The sequence below is a fragment of the Silurus meridionalis genome, chromosome 17 (assembly GCF_014805685.1).
Source record: "Silurus meridionalis isolate SWU-2019-XX chromosome 17, ASM1480568v1, whole genome shotgun sequence".
In the NCBI taxonomy this organism is placed as follows: Eukaryota; Metazoa; Chordata; class Actinopteri; order Siluriformes; family Siluridae; genus Silurus; species Silurus meridionalis.
In genome coordinates this window covers 2,131,209-2,150,600 of record NC_060900.1, presented here as the reverse complement: position 1 = coordinate 2,150,600, position 19,392 = coordinate 2,131,209, and the positions used below count along the sequence as shown (strand labels likewise).

Here is a 19,392-nt window from a genome sequence, read left to right as displayed (position 1 = left end):
AATATTTAAATTAGTTTGATGATCTGAAACTTTAAATTGTGACAAACATGAAAAAAAATAAGAAATCAGGAAGGGGGCAAACACTTTTTCACACCACTGTATATATTAGGTGGGAGTTCAAAAGCTTTTGTTCGGAGTGGTTTTGTGGTTAAAAGCTCTACATTAGTGAATTCAAAGTTTTGAGTTCAAATCTCAAAAAATAATAGTCCTCAAGTCCTTAACCTTCACCTGAGATTCCAGCCATTAGCTCTGCGCTTGGATTGGGTTCAGCCAAACAGAGTGAATTGGATCACAATGTCAGTGAAATACATAAATGAAAATAGAGATGTTTTCTTTGCCAGGCAATACCCATACAAATGGCAAAAAACTTGACTTGTTTGGGAAAGGCATTTATTCTAGCACAGGACTCCTTGAACTGCCACGTAAACCAGTGACCTTTCGAGTATTGCAGTAACCATGCCAACCCTCCAATTCCAGTAGGATTTTCCAAAAAAACTATTACTCACTTTTCCATCTTCAGTCAGGCTCTGAACTTTTTTGAATGGCGCTCTTGGCCCCTCGCCGAGTGAGAGGGCGGTTGAAAGATGCCGCTGTAGATTGTGGAGGTGGAGAGCTGATTGAAGGGAATGAAGGGATGAGAGAGAAGAGGGGTGAGGAGTGATGCGGGGGAGGTCACTTGTTCTTCTAGCAGGGGTCAGCCACAGGTAAGAGGGCATTGTGACTGACCCGAATAAAGCAGTGCCGTTTCCCACGACTGCTGACCCCAAGGCTGGACACAGAATGAACACACCTGACCTGATAATTGGAGGGGAAATCGTTAGCTTCAGTGAGCAAAAAGGCAAGAAATTCAGGTATCCTTTCTAAGTACCAGGTCTTATCTGATGGTGTAAATTTCTCCACCAGAATGTAATATTTATATTATATACTGTTCATACATGTTTTATCTCCAATTTGTATGTGCAGTGTCTGTCAGTGATCACAAAGATTTGGTGATATATCATCTGAAACCAAAAATTGTGTTTGCATAGAAGTTCAGATACCTTGCAAATTTCTCTACATTCTCAAGTAGGAACAACATGTACTCCCTGAATAAAGATGAGAAGATCCAAACTTGTTGGAGTCCATTGCTAATCTTGACTATTTAATACTACTACTCAAAATCTTAAGCACCTCCAGGTATACATAAATAAGACACAAAACATGTCATACAACTCCAAGTAAATTAAGCATTATGCAGCATGAATTAGCAAACTACAAATTCAATTATCTGTGTAAAAAAATGTTATAGATTTCCATAACCAGTAAAGAACCCAATATATGCCTCCTGGATCAGAGGTTGTACAAAGATCTGAGCCTCTCTTAGTACCTCAGAGCCTCCCTGGCAAAAATTATATAAGAAAGTTGACAAGTAAGATTTCCTAGAAATGAACACATCTTTTGGTCACATGACATATAATTGTGGGATACCACCACCATGTTTCTCAGTCCAGAGGCACACCAAATCCCCAAACCAGACATTTTCACTTAATAGCTCCAGTCTGCAGGTACCGAAAGAGAACACAAAAATGCTCTTTGCTCCACTTGCCAGCCTCCTTCACAGTTTATGTTCACCACAGGCTCATGGTTGCTCCCATTTACAGTAAAATCATGACTTGCACATTATTCCCATGTATTCCACCACTCCGGGTTTCCCAATCACTGCTTATATACTCACTGAAATACTTGAGTTCCCTATCAAATTCTCTAAACAAGAGAAACCGTATGTTGACCTCATTTACTTATTTTTTTAGAAGACAATTACTTCTACGCCATACAAGCACATGAAAAATCAAAGTTCAACAGGACCTCAACTATACCCCTATTTCATTGGGCATTGCACCCTACACAAACTATGGATCTTTGCCTCAAATGACTTCTATATTTTAAACCCATCCTGGTTAAAAGGGCTCCCTGGTTTGTGGGGACCAGTGCCCTGATTCCAACCTCAATACAGGTCTGATTAAAAGGTATGTTATAAAGAGACCCCACCATGTAATTTTTTATTCAAGGGAACAAACTGTGGATTATTTTCAATTTAGTATGTGTTTTTATGAATGCCAGATGGAAAGTAACAGGTTTTATTCTAGAGGACAGGGTGAATTTTTGCTCTCTTGGGCTTGGATGTTGGAACTAGGAGTTGCTGACCCTGGGGTGTCAGCAATATTTGGAACCAGTGTGAGTTTGTTTGGACCCCCTTGCCAACTGGTAATGATGCCGTTATTACTATTGGAGTTATTACTAAGCTCGCACCAGTTCCAAATTGCCGATGCCCCAAGTGCTAATACATATTGATGGTTGGTTGGGAATTTGGTTGAAAATGTTCAGATAAGTATTGGTGGGTTTGATAAAAAATGACCCGTTGTGAATGCAAGCCTGTTGTTTGTTTTTGCCCAATGAAAGCGTATCATGATTGTTGGTGTGTGTGTGTGTGTGTGTGTGTGTGTGTGTGTGTGTGTGTGAGTGATGTTGATATCTGAAGTTGCCCGCTGGTGGAAGGACACTTGTGCATGTGGCTTTTGCGGTGGTATGGGGGGTGGTTTAGGGGACTAGCAGTGAATGAAAATAGAAAATGGAAAATTCCTGGGTGAAGTGCTGCGGTTTGTGATCAGGTGTGAACTGCGGCAAGATCAGAGCGAGAGAGAGAGGAAGGGTGGAGCTGACGGCTAGACAGCTGCTCAAATCCACTCCAAACAGAGCAGCCGAAAAGTCACGACAGCACACAAAGGCCTGGTGAAGGGTTACTGTAATACGTGGTCTGGCACATAAAGTACTCGATGATAAATCCAGAACTCCTTTTTTCACCAAGAATTTATTGGTGAAAACATTCCTGTCAATTTTTAGGCTACGTTTTTTTTTACGTTGGGTTTTATTTGGGCATAAATTGGGCATTCTGGGTGGGGCATGGCAGAGTGTCTCGGAGTTCAAACTCTGTCGAGGTGTTAATGTGTAAGAAATGCGGAGAGATGTTGCATGGGCTAATTTTATCAGAAGGGAATTTCCAGCTATTGGGAAGCTAAAGCGGTTTGTTGTTGGACAAGATGTGAAAACAGTATTGGGAGAAAATGAAACCTGGGTCTGGATGTTAAAAGAAGTACCTGAGAAGAAATCAAACTATTCCTGCAGTGACACAAGTTATGTACAAATGACGCACAACACATCTCAACTAGGATAGGTGGTAGCTATAGTTAAGCTATGGTTAGCAGTGGTTAAGGCATTGGTCTGAAGGTCACAAGTTTGAATCGCAGCACCACCAAGCTACCACTGCTGTTGAGAGGACCCTTATCTGCTCAGATTTAAGTTGCTCTGGATAAGGACGCCTGGTAAAAGCCACACATCAGGGTTTCCACGGTATCTAAAAATCAAAAATTTTAAATACCTCTATTGGGAAGTGCAAGTTTTTGAAACTTGGCTTGAAAAAAATTAATTAGGGCCAATTGCTAACAATGTACTTGTGTGTGTTTTTGGTGTCAGGATATAGGTTTCACTTTTAATGGTCCTAAAAATGTTTTGAAAATTTTTGAATTAGACTTGGTGAAACCTACAGAAACCCTGTAAATGTAAAGGACAGATTATCTCATAAACTTGACTCTTTCCACAAATGTTATCATTGATACAAAATTGTCAGTTATTTCATGGCTGCTGTGAAAAAAAAACCACCATCTGACCTGCCAACTGCTCTATGATATAAAGTTCGGCTTATAGACAAGCAAACTGATCTCAAAAAGTATTAAATTCTCAACGATCACACGCAGACATTCTTGCAACACTTCACGTCACACCCCAAAATCACATTTAGTTCGCAGTTTCTCATCTCGACAGTAAAAACAGGCCAAACTGGGGGAAGGGACAGGTCTATACCAGCATGTCCACAATCACTGAAACATCTGTGTTATTTTTAAGGAGCAAAATGTCGGCGAATAGTCTCAGGGAATGCGTGTGATTTTGTGTGTGTGTTTTCATGTGTTGTGTACGTGGCTGGACCCGAGGTCGGGTCAAAGCCTTAACGCAGGACGAAGCGTCTAACGCAGCCCAGATCGAACTGCCTGTCCACATTGAGCAGAATGTGCTTTCATGGACAGACTGATGCTGGATTTCATATCAGTTTAATTAAAATAAATAACAAGTTGAGTACATTTTAAATCAAATGTGCTCTGAAAATGAAAAAAAAGCATATTGTGACCTCTAAATCATAGTAAAAAAAAAAGAGTCATTTATTAGAGATTGGTTCTGCTTCAGAATTGGAGTGACCAATGTGTCCCAGTGGAGAAGTAATTCCAGCTCGGAGATTTCATGGCCTCAGCGAGAATTCATGGATTTATCAGATTTCACACACATTTGATCACATTTACATCACATGTAGACTACATATGAGCACACAGTTCAATAATCTACTGCTCCACTGTGATGATGGATCAGTATTAATATAATAGACTATATTTTATAAGTATTTTTTACTGTTTTTGCATTGAAATGTAGTATTAATTAATGTCATTTTTATTAACATAAATCAGAGATCTTAAGGTGTGGAAGAGATGTTACTGGGAATGTGTAGATATATGACGCGTTATTATTGATTGTGGGTTTTATCCTCAAAAAGCGAATATTTGGATTTCCATGCAGCGTGATTTCGGAAAAAATCATTTCCACAGTTGCAGCAGGTTCAGCTAATTATTAACATGAGGAGTAGCTGAGGTATGATAAAGCGATGCCAATAATGGAGGGAAAAAGAAAGTTACTGGTGAGGATAAAAGGAAAAAAATAAAGTATACTTTAAACAAAAATAAGACTCAAATCAAAAATAGATTTTCGGGGAGATAAAATGAAAATGAAAATAATGACAATATCCATTATAGACCACCTAAAGCACGATCCTGTCCATTAAATAAACTAGAAGTAGGTTGAAGTTTACTTTGAACAGATCAAAGACATCACAGGGTTTTGGATTGAGACGTGTCCTCGGTCATTCCTCCTAGGTGTTGTTTGGGGGAGTTGGAGGTAGTGGTGGGGGGTGTAGGTTTTAAGGGCTAGGCCTCATTAGGGATCAAGGGGGTGGGGGAACTAGTTCAAATTTATTGCCTGTGTCAGCTGTGTCAAATTTGGCAAGCTCAAATGGTCAGCTTGCAAATGGCTGGGGTAAAACTAAGGGTCAGCAGCAGATGATGTAATAATGAGCCATTTATCCAGTGTGAGTTCATTATTCGAGGAGAAACCAAATCATGCCATTCATTCATGCATTTCAATCTGTATCGATCAGTACCACGGTATCTTCCAGCAAACAATCAGTCTCAATCGTAATGCACTGTACATTCAACGAGGATTTCCAAAGAGCCATTAAAGACAAAACAGTAGCATAGGATTGATTATGATCGCTTTTCTTTCTTTTTTCCTCCACTCTTCATCCAGTTTATTTTTTCCACAAGCAGAGGACCACCCACTTTTTAAAGGCTTTGTATCTATTTTTGTGGGGTCAAAAAAGCCAGTTGTTCTTTATGTCAGTTGTATTTTTTACGATGTGGTTTAAGCTGTTAGACCACCAATCGACCTTTCACTTGCTTCACTGGGATGCAATCACAGATAGCTAGCTAGCAGGTAATGGCTAGAACAATTCAAAGAGCCCACTAGGAACATGGTGTTTCCATTATTGATCTGTTGGCATAGAATAAATAACTGGAGCATATAAGCAGGATAAGAATGTAGGTCCATGATCTGGAGGTTCACTAATTTGATGCAGGGTTGAGCTGGTTGTCACCTATAGATACCTTGGCATCCATCCCAACAACAAGCTGGACTGGAAGGTCAACTCAGAGGCTGGGTGCAGAAAAGGGATGAGCATAATCTACTCTCTTGAGAAAGCTCAGGTCAGGTCCATTAATGGTCTTTAACCAATATGTGTTAGCTTAACTGATCAAGAAGTGTGGCTTGGTTTTGAGCTGTTCTCTGGATGGCTTTGATGGTTCTGGTTCATCGGATGGATCTGATGTTGGTAGAAAAAAAAACGACACTCAATGAACTCCCAGCAATTCTGGACAGTAAACAGCATGTCCTCCATGAACTATTGGTTAAACACTAAAGTTTCTTTAGACTCATTCAGCTCTGCTGTAGAAAGGAGTGGAACAGGAGGACATTTGTACCAATTGCAATCTCACAGTACATCATCTTATCACCTGTGGAGTAAAGTATTTGTGTAAATGAACTTCTTAACTGTACTTAAGCACTTTTTGTTTACTTTATAGTTTTACTGAGTATCAAAGATATAAGCAATTTTTACTCTACAATTATGATACAATATATGTACTTTTTTATTCCACTGTATTTTAATGAACATTTAGCGTTACCAATTTTATTCTGCAATCAGTCAGATCTGAATATTTACCAATTTACCAATCTATCGATCTATATCTTTAACATAAATGCTAACTTTGCTGAGCAGCATGAATAATTCACTACAAACTAGTCCGGCAAAATAGGTAACAAACATACATTGTGTGGACATTTAGCTTCATCCAGGTTACAGCTAGCATGTTTGTCATCAGAGAGTGTATACAGGTGATGGAAATGTCCGCTTAGAACTTTCAAAGCATGTCCTCACATGTCCACATACTAAAATTTCGACAGGAATCCGTGTCTCCATGGATACATGTCATCGTTTTTTGGAACTCCTCATAAGGACCAGAGCTGATCTGGTGTTGTTGCTAGGTGCTTGTTGGGTTATTTTCATCATGGAGTTTACACCATCAGCCAAAACGCAAATAAAATGAGATCTGGTTACTTAGATCTCTCCACCAATTTGTAAACAAAATGAATGAAGCGCTTGCAGGGGTGGAGGAAGGGGTAGTGTAGTGGAACCCATCACCTCTTACATCACCTTTGTTTTTTACTCGGCTGCATCCAAAAAAACAACACAGCCGCCACCCTTTGGGTCCTGCTGGGTCTAGGAGGAATCCGGAGGTAGTGCTAAACCCCCTGTTCTTTACGCCTCCTCGGCTGTGGGATGCTCGGCAGCGTCGAATGTCTCGTTCTGTCCTCTCTGTGTTGGTTTTGGGCGAGGCAGCTTTAAAGCACAGGTACTTATCACCTAAGAACGGCTCAGGAAGCTCCAAAATGAACCGTGAGGACTGATTGGGCTGGAGATGATTTGAGTTAAAAATCAAGATCAACGAAAATGTGCTTTGATATTGCAGACAATGGCTTTAATACCATAAATCAAACAGCAGGACCCTGAGTTTTTTGTATCCCGCCGAGTTTTCTCACGTGGTTTTTTTAGCACATCCGATGGTTCACACCCATGACACGTCAGTCTAGAGTGTTTATCAAGCACTGATCTGTCCTCCTCAACCCAATACAAACTGATGGGTGGAGAACATGCCAATGGCAATCCCAACACAAATGATGCGCTAACAACTGTGCGAAAAAGGAAATCATCGAAATCGCAGTGATTCATTAGAGCGAGTTTTGTATCCCATCAGCTCAGATGAATTCGTTATCATCTTCAACCTGAATTCTACCTTCTTGATTATATTTATGTTCTAACATCGACACCAATCTCCTTAAGGCGATATCTAAATCACAAACGCAAACACTATAATTTAGTCTAATTGTTGTTTTTTTTGTTACATTTTATACAATTTTGCAGCAACTGGACCAACCAGGGATGGGAAATCCTTTGAAGGACAAAATGCTATTTCCATATCCATACAATTTAGCAAGATAGCACTAATTGCTAGGAGACATTTACTAAGTATCCGTCGGAAAGTGAGCATCCTGTTATCCATGTATCTTGAGGCCCTGATGTGGATTCTAGCATGAACTAACAAAAGCCAGCTGGACGCCAGTGATTAAAAAACCCCATTGTTTCTTTATTAGGGGCTGCCACGTTAGCAAAAGGTGTGAGCCGCAAGCCCTAACAAACATCAGCTGCCCCGCCCCTTCCCGAAGAAAAAAAAGCCTTAAAAGCTTTAAATACAGTGGACGGCGATGATGACCTGAATGCATCACAGCTGATTTGAAACGAAGTACTTTAATCATCCATTATAGGATCGGAAATTAAAGGCCGGGGCGAAACTGGCAGTTTCTGGTCACATTCTTATCTTTAGGCTGTTTCACTTGATGTTTGTGTATGAAAAAAACCTTGTAAGATTTCTAATGTAAAAAGAATCTGACTGAACATAGCAATGATGATGAACTGTAATAATTTTGATTTTCTTGGCAACTGGGCAAGTTATGATGAATTTATCAATGAGTCAGTATGTAGTGTAGATACACTCAAGTGCAGTACAGTAACACAGTGAACTGAAACAGCGTTTTACCAGGACCTGCATGAAACAACATAGATTTACCCAAGATAACACAAAATACAAACCTAGGACATTACACAAAGAGTGCAAACTAAATTTTGCACAAACTACACAACACACTGATACACACCATGACAGTGTAGCACTGACCTGTAGAGTTGATATAGAAGACGTTACCCGAGTACAGATTTTTGTTGTTTTATTGTTTTTTTGTGGCGAAACAAAAAGTCGCCTATCTTGCGCTGAATTTATCCGTGTTAACTATAACTTTAACTATAACAACGAATTTGCTGTATAAGATGATAATCCCAAAAGTACATATATATGAGTGTGTGTGTGTGTGTGTGTGTGTGTGTGTGTGTGTGTGTGTAGCAATATTTTTATGATAAAACAAAACGTGGTAAATTTGGTTCCAATGCACATGAATTAGCTGAATGACTACATATGAACATTTAGGAATAAAAAGCTGAATTAATATGCTTTAACAGCAAATAAGACATTATTAATATGCTAATAGTCGTCAGTAGCAGAATAGTTTATTGATCTCACAGGGAAATTGTTAGGTTGCAGTTGCTCACAGTACAATTAAAGTAAAATTTTAAGTTTAATAAAATATTATATAGAAATGTAAAATAAAATATACTTACTTTACATCTATCTATCTATCTATCTATCTATCTATCTATCTATCTATCTATCTATCTATCTATCTATTTTTTTCATTAATTATCATTCATTATGATTGGAGGTAATTTTTTTCAATTTAAATTAATTTATTATTAATTATTGATTATGTTTTCTATTTTACAAAACATTTAATAGATTTTCAGATTACAGATCTGGATGCAGGATAATATACAGCTTGCGGTGTGTGTGTGTGTGTGTGTGTGTGTTGTGTACTAAGGGGAGTGGTTTTACGTTTTGATGTCACTTCAGTCAGACCTCTGTGTGTGTGTGTGTGTGTGTGTGTGTGTGTGTGTGTGTGTGTGTGTGTGTGTGTGTGTGTGTGTGTGTGAGGGATGTCTGTCATTTCGGTGAAGCGAGTGACCGGAGACGCAGCGCGCGCTTTAAGAACCGGAGCATGAACCTGCACGCCGGCACTATGAGCACGTGCCGCCGTGCCAGTTAACTAACAAACCCCTAAATAACACGGACACACACACACACACACACACACGCCATATAGCCTACAATGGACCCGCACCGCCGACCCCGGGTGTGTTCTTCTTACTTGGGCTCAGGATTCGGATTTATTGATTACGGTTCACTTTTTTCTTTCTGAGGACTCAGTATTTATTCTTTATTATTTATTATCAGCTGATGGATTTAAAGCTGATCAGTTAAAGCACGCTGGATTATTTCTGAAATATTATTTTTTGGGGAAAATCATTTTAAAGAAGAAGAAAAAGAAGATGTATGGAATTAATCAACGCTGTTTTTACCTGTGAGTAAAAAAAAAAAACACGCATTTGTGCGGATTGCAAATGTTTCATTATAGAAGTGTAATTTTTTATTTTATTTAATGTTTTTGCAGATCTTTTCACTTCTTTGTGGTTTGGTGCCATGCCCAGGTAAATATTTCAGTTTTCTAGATTTATACAAATGTTTATTATGCAGTCTGAATAAATGCGTAATTAACGTTACAACTGAAGTAGCGCGTGCAGGACAGGGTTATAACTTATAATGTTCTGGGGGAGAAGAAATGACACGCATTAATCTCTCAAAACACGTCTGTTTATCATGCAATCACATTTCTACCATATTTGCATGTTGGATTGCCTTGCTCTCTCGAGCGTAAAGACGCACGGTGCCAATGCTTTTACGCATTCAACATAGTGCGGTTGTGCACGCGCTCAGCTTCCTATACTCTGGTTTTATGTTGGCCATGAAATGTTTAACCACATTTATTAAATTCTTGCATGACGTCAGTGCTGTGTAGGGGATTAGAAGCACGAGAGCCAGGGAGAAACGTGTGATCTTATGTTTCCCTTTACGTGAAAAAAGGGGGAGAATGAGCCTTCTCCTGATTTTAAGCAGCACGTGAGGGAGCAGGGCGCGCAGACGGACGAGCTCAGCCGGCGGCAGGTGCGCGTGTACCAGCTCTACAGCCGCACCAGCGGGCGCCACGTGCAGATCCAGGGCAAGCGCGTGAGCGCCACCGCGGAGGACGGCAACGCGTTCGGTGAGTGCGAACATACTCATACCCGGAAAGGGTTCCTGGATCTATAAGATGAAGAAGAAAAGCAGAGGTTCCTTGGAGCATGTAAAAATCCATAAAAGCACGTAATCAATGTTCTGTAAGGTGTACCAACTTCTCCACACCAAGACATGATCCTTTGGAGATACCTAAAGGAATCCTGAGATCAAAGCAGACAATCTTCTAAGGTTCCTTGAAGAACATCCAGATCGGTTCCATGGGGGTGTCTAAACGTTTTAGCTTTCACAATCAACAATTATCTTTCCAACTTCCTTAAACATGCTAACAGGGGTCCAGAGGGTTCCTCGGATATGTAAGAGTCCTAGCTTGCCTGAAGGACTGTGTCGGAAAGAGAAGTTTAATGCTGTAGATGCTACATGAAACAAAACAGCTTGAAAGTTAGGAGAAGTTTTGGTCAAGGTCCTGGAAAACTCAGGTCCTGTAGAACCTGGTGGTTTTAGATAATCCACATGTCATAAAGAAATCATGAGTTTTGGAGAACTCCAAGTCCTGGACAACTCACAGGTCCTGGGTTGTTTTGTAGACCCTCCAGGTTCTGAAGAACCTTGTGGTTCTGTAGATCTGGAAAACCCAGTGGTCCTGGTGAACGTGGTGGTTCTGTATATCCCCATGTCCTGGACAACTCACAGGTCCAGGAAATACCAGGTAACTCCCAGGTTATGGATAACCCACAGGATTTGGAGAACTAGGTGGGTTTGTAGAACTTCCAGGTCATAGAGAACCCCTTTGGCATGCACACACTAGTGTTTCTCCAACACTTGATTGATCTAATCTGGTAAATATTGTTGTAATAAAAACTGCACTCAGGATGAAATTTGTTTTACTCGTCCTAACCATGGTATTGGTTTTCAACTTTCCTCATATGTCACCACTAACAAACTGTGTGTTTGTGTGTTGCAGCCAGGCTGTATGTTGAGACCGACACGTTTGGCAGTCGGGTTCGGATCAAAGGAGCCGAGAGCGGCCGGTATCTCTGTATGAACCGGCGAGGAAAACTGGTGGGAAAGGTACATGCTAACGTCATAACAGTGCGGTTCTGTTAAGTCTGAGGAGATACATTGGAAGACACTTCCCATTAATACATATAAAGGGTTCTTCAACAGTTCTTCAAGCTTTAACTGAGGTTTCTAAGCTTCCAAAATGGGTTTTACTTGGAACAAGTTCTAATAGACTAATAGACTTCTAATAGAAGTTCCAATGGAATGGTTCCTCAAGACTCTTTGGAGAGTTAGGTGTTATTCCTAATGCAGGTTCTACCTGAAACTTTCTGAAAGGAGAGAGTTCCTGAAGAACTGCTAAGATTTCCATTTTATTTAACATGTGCAAGAACTCAAAGGTTTGTTCTTTTTCTTTTTATCTTTAAATAAACAGGTATTTGAAAATAGGATGATTAGATATTTTAAGCTTCCAAAAGACTATTTTGAACTCCATGTTCAACAGGAACATCTCTGAGATTGCTCCCAGAACATTTTTTGGATATTAAAAAAAAAAACGGTTATATGCTTCTACAATAACCAGAAAGACTGTGGAGAACATTTCAAGGTCCTGCAATTTACTGATTTATATCAGAATGTATATGCAGATAGACAAAATATAAAAATGAAGTTGCTTGTATTCGTATTAAAATTTTTAACATATGATTGAAAAATTTTAATAGGTGATTTTGAGTCTTCTTGATCGTGGCCTTAAGTAGGAAACAGTGCCACCTGCTGGTCAGGATCGAAAACTATTCTGACTTTTAAAAACAGTAAATTGCAGATTGTCCCATTCAGAGGGTACAAAATCGTTCCTTATCTGGTCAGTAGGATAATTAATTCTTCTTAGCTGGCTATAAACCTTTTATTAGGCCGTCCCATGTTCCAGGAGCATTTCCTTTCTTTCTATACTTTCCTGAAATGGTTCTAGATGTTTTGAAAAAAATACATATATGCCACACTTTAAGAGTGGAAGAGGTGTTCTTTAGTGGTTCTTCATGCATTTGTTTGAACCCATTAGCATTCTTAGCTTTATAAAAGGGTTCTCTCAGGGGATAATTATGTTTTTTAAGGTTCCAGGGTCCACTTTTTAACCGAGATTCTTTCTTTTAGAAGAGTTTGCTTAGAAAAAACGTTATTATTTTAAAATTAAGCACGAAATGAAGCACTTATTTATGAAATAAACACTGTTTGCTATAACATCGCCTTTCACCGTTTTTTTCCCGCAGGCCAGTGGCAGAGGCAGGGACTGCATTTTCACGGAGATCGTCCTGGAGAACAACTACACCGCCTTTCAGAACGCCAAGTACGATGGCTGGTACGTGGCCTTTACAAGAAAAGGGAGACCCATCAAAGCCTCCAAAACCAGGGAGAACCAGAGGGAAGTTCACTTCATCAAGCGGCTCCACAAAGGCCCCCTTCCCTTCCCCAACTCGGACCGGCCTAAACACTTTGAGTTCATCAGCTTCCCTCCGATAAGGCGGGCCAAGCGCAACAGGAAATCGAAATCGGCCACCACACAGAGCTAAAGGACTTTTCTTTCTTTTATAACACGACAGAAGAAGAAGCTATATTTTTTATATTTTCATAGTTAATGGACATAAAAAATGCCAAAAAAAAGAGATGACTCTTTATAAAGGGGTGTACATAGGGTAAGATAATGAGAGATGATGTATATATTTAATGAGCTCAGAACGTTTGTGTGAGTTGTGTGAGCGCTTTGTGGAGGGATGCAGGAGACACTGGAGACACTGGTAATAAATAAGATTATAAAAGATATGGAGTGGCAGATTTTATTCACAGTATCCGTCTCATTGAGGACAACATGCTGTAGGGATGATGGCTGCGGATGATGGACGATACCTTAAAAGCAAAACCGTAATGGCTTTTTTGTAATTTTATTCCGAAAAAAAAAAAAAATTTAGCAGCCAAAGAACACTTAATATAGTATTACATACTAAGATGGTTCTAGATATTCTAGGCAGGTTCTAGATATTTAGGAGAAGTAGAACCTTGAGGGGTGCACGAGAGGGGCAAAGACTAAAAAAATGTTTGATACTTATTTTTCTGAGATTTGCACCAGGAATGTTTTTGGATATTTAAAAAAGTTATACGTGTCGACAAGAACCAGATAGACTGTGAACTATTAAAGGTTCTGGAATTCAACAATTTATCTTTAGTTTTCTTTTTTAACTATTAGATCAAAATTTTGAATATATGATTTAAAAAATGTACTAAAAGATTTTCGGTCTCCTTGATCGTGGCTTGAACAGGAAATAGTGCCACCTGCTGGCCACGGTTGAGCATCTTCCTGATTTTTTATTTGATTTTTATTTTTTTACTATAAATTGCATTGTCCCTTTCTTGCAGATCTTTTAAATGCCAAACACCGTCACAAAGCAGGTTTTATCCCTAATAGATGACAGAGTTGAGGGCAAAACTCCCCGAGATATAGGGAGGTAACCTCAAATGGAACCGGGCCCAAATCGGAACCCATTCTTACCCTCAGATCATGTGATTATAAATCATTCTCTTGTATAACTTTGTACTCAAAGGTCAAACAAAGAAAAATTATATAATCAGAAAATTATTTTAGTAGTAATTTAGAAAACTATGTTGTTGCATGCAGAGGTGTTACAATTTTAGGTTTAAACCATTGTATCCTGTACATTAAACAGTTGTTGAAATCCATTGCAACAACGGATGATAAAAGTGTGGTGTGCAAAAGCTACAAATCCAGACAATTTGCTTGCGTGCCCTCTGACTATGTCTATGGTCCAACATGTCTTCAGTTTGCTCTCTTTAACTTTATAGAAAAAAGAACAACACTAGCTGTCGTTAAGCATCCACAAAAAAACAATTTAACAGCAATAGGAAAGACTTATTGCTCGACCATATGTTCTATAGGATGACCTTTAAAAATCATTCATATTATGTTAACTCAGGGTTCCCTCAGGGCTGAATACAGCCTGCCCCACATTTGGAACGGCCCTCTGAACAATGCCAGAGAGATATATAGTAAATGTTATTTTAAATATATGTTTTACTCATATTATATATGTATTTGATAATAAAGGTTGTCTTTCGAACTAAAATTTCCCTTATTATTAATAGAGGTCGAAGGCATCGGTAGTTGATTTCTGGAACTGTCGGCTTTCGTAAAAGATCCATACTGATAGTTTTTCCAGCTTGTTTTCCGCTGTCATTACGAGAGCGACCTCTAGAGGTGAGTCACTCACACACCAGGTGCTGTTTGTTTTTACGCGTGAGACAGCGCGCTGCACGGAGAGCGCTAAATGTATTATTTATAATTTATTAATGATCTATTTTATGAATATATTCATATGTATTTCCTTTAGCACATTTTCATGATTCAGTACTTTTTAAACTTTTTGTAATAAAGGTCAGTACTATTTTAAATGGAGTGTTTGTTTGTTTATCCAGAATCAATTAAAAAAAATGATGGGTTGATTAATCGGTTATCGGCAAGTACGATCCAACATCGGTATCAGTATCGATAAAATCCACTTTCGGTCGACCTCGATTTATTGACATACCCTAATTATTTCTTGGATTCACCAATCATATGCATAAGTAAGTAAATGTTTTGATTTCAATAGCAATGAATATGAAAAAATTGTCATTATGAGGGTAATAATGCTTTTAACAGGAGATATATCGTTTGAAAACTGACGCTCATTTATCTACACGGTGCAGAACAAAATTATAAACTAATCTAGCATTAGGAGTCTTCATAAATATATTCAAAATCATGATAAAATCTCCATAATAATGCTGGTAGTCATTTTCTTTTACAAAACGACCTGCCCTGATGTGGCCCTCACAGAAAAATGTTTGGAGGCCCCTTTGTTAACTGTTTAGATTAAAATTTAGCAAACAAGAAGGTGTTTGAAAGGAAAAAAGGGTATGGAGGAGATTACGGTTATGCATTGATATGATACGGCTCGGTGTGTATTCCAGTGCAAGGTGAAATGAAGGTGAAATGAGCTAATTCAATTACATCGAAAGGCCCTCTTCTGATAAATGAAAAGAAAAAAAAGCAGCTGAACAAGCAGCCAGAGCTTCTCCAAGCCACCCCGCATGTGTTTTTATAATCAGGGCTAATAATATTTTAATTGCAAAAATCAAAACCATGAGCTATAATGTTTTCGATGGGATTATCAGCAAGGCAGCTGCAGGACGCATATAGTCAGCGCTTAGGTCCGACAATCCGATATAAAAGCCAGGATAATTTAGTGTAGACTTTCCTCCTGGCGTCAAATCTGGCACAGAGATCAGACGTCAGCCGTATGATAGATCAGTTTTAATGCATTATTCATGTCAAGGCTTATGAGACATATGAAGGGTAAACGCATCACGTTATTTTGATCATGTAGAGATCAGCCTTTTGCAGGACAACCCTTTTGTCACTGTGGGGATTTAAACATGGCTGTGGAATTTGTATATATAGTTAATTTCACTAAAAGACAGGAGGTGGAGCTGGAGGTAGCAGAGCTGAAGATGTGGAGGTTTTCGTTGGGAGTGACAATGATGCACAGGATTAGAAATGTGTTTATTAGAGGGACAGCACATGTAGGACGTTTTGGAGACGAGGTAAGGGAGGTGAGATTGAGATGGTTTGGACATGTGCAGAGGAGGGACATGGGGTATATCAGTAGGAGAATGTTAAGGATGGAGACACCAGGAAGGAGGAGAGGTGAGGGAGGTGAGATTGAGATGGTTTGGACATGTGCAGAGGAGGGACATGGGGTATATCTGTAGGAGAATGCTGAGGATGGAGCCACCAGGAAGGAGGAAAAGAGGAAGACCAAGGAGGAGGTTTATGGATGTGGAGAAGGAAGACATGCAGGTAGTTGTGGTGAAAGAGGCAGATGTAGAGGACAGAAAGGGTATGGAGGCGCTGTGGCGACCCCTAATGGGAGAAGACTGAAAAAAAAAAGAAGACTGCTTTAATTCTGGACAACCACAAGATGGCGTCACATGTGTGCTGTGTGTGATGGGCCACGCCTGGACAGATGGCGGCCTGCTGTTCCTGGAGGTGCAGTCACTGCATTAAAAATAGTCTAAGCATCAATATGAAAATATTTCACAAAGTAAACCTAGAATTTGCTGCAACCTGATGCCTGATGATAAATGCTGAAATATTGTGAAAGCTCACAGCACAGTCCTATTTGCTTCTTATGTGAAAACTATATATTTAATGTTCGTTGATATAATAACTTTAAAATATATAATAAATTCACTACCAGGGTGTTAAAAATGCAGAGTGAATGTACCCTATAACAGGATAATCCTAAACAAAATCAATTTTTAGTGGAAAAAAACCCCACAAATTTCCATCTGCCAATTTTTTACTTTTATGCTTTGTGTTAGTTCAACTATGAGAAATAAAAAAAATGAAAAATAAAGCCTTAATGATCACATGTGTAGTTTTTTGGATGTCTTTGCCATATTAAACGATTAGGCTATTCCATGTTTTTGCATTTCTAGCACCATAAATCTAGCACTCATTTGTATACTTTTTGTTTTTTAAACTAATTCCATGCTGAAAAGTAAAAGTGCATTGTGTTAATGGTTGAATATGTTCATTGTGATGCCCTAAAATGTTTGAGATACCCAGTTGATTTATTCCAGTTTAAATGGATATTAAAGTCACCATACCGTGAATCAGGTACAGATATTAGAACCGGGTTTTTGACGTTCATTAACATGAAGACATGAGTAAAGAAAGAAGCAGTGTCCTCACCTCGGCCTTTCATTTGCATTGTAAATGGTTTTAAGAATCATTTTCATTCTGGAAATGATCCTGATATAGGTCTCTGAGAGAACCAGGTAATTTGTGTTGTTGGCTAAATAGACACACTGACTAACACTAATACTGTACTGTTATTGTTATTGTTATGTTCTTACAAAGCTGCTTTACAGAAATGTAGATTTGGATCCCAAATGAACACGCCAGAGGCAACAGTTGCGATACAACAGGAGGAAGGAACCCTTAGAGGAACCAGACTCCAAGAGGAACTCGTCCTCCTCTGGGTCAGAGTGGATAGTGCAATTATAAATCATTAAACCACACAGGTGGAGAAAAGACCAACAGTAGTGAGCGTGTTGTATATTGTAATTAAAGAGTCCTGAGATGAGCAAAAGAACCACCTTTATGGTTACAGGAGCAGTTCTTAGCTATCATACTGATAATCCAGTTATATATGAGCCTGCGTAAACTAAATATTAATACCAATATGTTTATCTTATAGACTCTCATCCTGCTGTACCTCCCAGTGTTTCATTCCTCCGGATGTTCCTCCTTGTGGCTTGCAGCACAAAAGCAGAGTGGAGGAGAGTGACTCCAGTCCCATTAGCATCAGGAGTGGCCTCCTGCCGCTCGGTCCCTGGGGAAAAAGCAGGCACGCATGACAAAGTGTTTGGAATACTAATGTCACTCTGCATCTCAAGCGCTCCTTTAACAGTGGTCACTTTGAAATACAATAAAATAAATTTCATGGTGGGGATGGTAGGCCAGAAACAGCAGAGTGATTTTTCTAGCCTCAAGCTATTTTTTTTGTTGTTGTTGTTTACCTAGCAAGAATTTCCAGAGAACGTAATCAAATTACATTTAAATGTTCGGACATCCAAAACAAAACCTCAAAACACTTTCCAGAAGGTGAATAAAGCTAGTTGCTAATCCTGCCACACACAAAAACAAGGAAACTTGCTGGGTAACCATGCTAGCTAAAGTGAACTAGCATACAACTATAAATTTAAATCGACTATTTATTTCTCGATATCATACCTTGTGTGTGTGTTTTTTTCTAATCTAGTTGACATTTAAGAAAATTGAAAATATTGTATGTAAATATTGGTGACCCAAATGAATCTGAATAGAAATGGAAATGACAGATTTGGCATTTACACACGAGAGGGATGAATGTGGACTCTGGTGTCTTTGCACAGATCAATAATCAATACCAGATTACTCATACGGACTCCAGTGGTGGTCCAGATCAGAAGGTTAAGGGTGTGTCTAATTGTCATAAGTCAGCTAAGCCAAAGATCTAGACATCCACCATGAAATCACTTAATAACTGAATTTATTTATTCCTATACTCTGTGTTGAATACATTCGGGCCCTACTTGTACAGTATATTCGCCCTCTCGAATACAGACACATCTTTATCAGCTGTGAGTCGACCTTCGAGGACAATATCAGCGCTCATAACTAATGTGATAATAGATGCTAGTTCTTCAGAGGACTCTGATATATCCAGTTTGAAAGGCAGTGTGTGTTTGTGTGTGTATGTGAAAGAAACTGTCTGTATGGCTTTTTGAAAGGGTAGCAGTGTTTGAGTGTGTTTTTATGGCAGCTGAGTCAGCTTCGTGTAAAGGAAGATATCCTTCGGGAACGTGCTTCTGACTCAGTGTTAGCTAGCTAGCTCCCTCAGACGCCAGGATGTTGTGAAGGGGGGATGGGCTGAAAGGACTTGGACTGCAGCAAGGCTTGGCAGAGCTGCACAGACTGCCTTTTTCTTACACAAAGTGCCCTTTTTCTAGCACTTCAGGCAAACTAATTATACACTGCATAGTATACTAGATTCTAAAAAAAGCTGTTCATGGTCCCTTTTTTTTCTATCCATCTTCAAAAACATGGTGAGTGGTCTGATATCGTCCCGTTTCGCAGCTCACACATGAGTCAGTCCCTGCAGGCTTTGTTTGGGACAGTGTCAAAAGAGAACCCGATACAGTGTTGGATCTGGGTGGACTTCCCCTGGGGATTGCACATGCTCCGTCAGTAGACAGCTGGACATATGGAGAAATATTCACTTCACGTTCACTCCCAAGCTACCAAGTG

At 39.3% G+C, this 19,392-nt stretch overlaps 1 protein-coding gene and 1 long non-coding RNA gene across 4 annotated transcripts in view; one reads left to right on the top strand and one right to left on the bottom strand.

The window, feature by feature from the left end:
• The window catches only part of LOC124400046, a 22,237-nt gene extending 4,314 nt beyond the window's left edge, over positions 1–17,923 (bottom strand). The window contains exons 1-2 of the long non-coding RNA XR_006928313.1: positions 17,819–17,923; positions 507–795 (exon numbers count right to left, since the gene is read on the bottom strand). This is a non-coding gene — a long non-coding RNA (uncharacterized LOC124400046). The remainder of the gene's footprint in view (positions 1–506; positions 796–17,818) is intronic.
• fgf17 (fibroblast growth factor 17) lies at positions 9,387–13,644 on the top strand. 3 transcript variants are annotated; one of them, XM_046871536.1, is made up of 5 exons: positions 9,387–9,777; positions 9,868–9,904; positions 10,371–10,515; positions 11,452–11,558; positions 12,755–13,644. In XM_046871536.1, the coding sequence occupies exons 1-5, from the start codon at positions 9,746–9,748 to the stop codon at positions 13,052–13,054; spliced, it is 621 nt and encodes a 206-aa protein (XP_046727492.1). In that variant the 5' UTR covers positions 9,387–9,745; the 3' UTR covers positions 13,055–13,644. The 3 variants fall into 3 exon arrangements, with proteins under 3 accessions (XP_046727492.1, XP_046727491.1, XP_046727490.1); XM_046871535.1 differs by having other exon boundaries at positions 10,368–10,515; XM_046871534.1 differs by having other exon boundaries at positions 10,338–10,515.
• Positions 17,924–19,392: the final 1,469 nt, after the last annotated feature.

Bases quoted from the DNA above. Each gene is read 5' to 3' on its own strand.
- fgf17 (XM_046871534.1), top strand. From the start codon at position 9,746: ATGTATGGAATTAATCAACGCTGTTTTTACCT. The intron at 9,778-9,867 runs GTGAGTAAAAAA...ATGTTTTTGCAG, and splicing joins AATCAACGCTGTTTTTACCT to ATCTTTTCACTTCTTTGTGG. The intron at 9,905-10,337 runs GTAAATATTTCA...ACGTGAAAAAAG, and splicing joins TGGTTTGGTGCCATGCCCAG to GGGGAGAATGAGCCTTCTCC.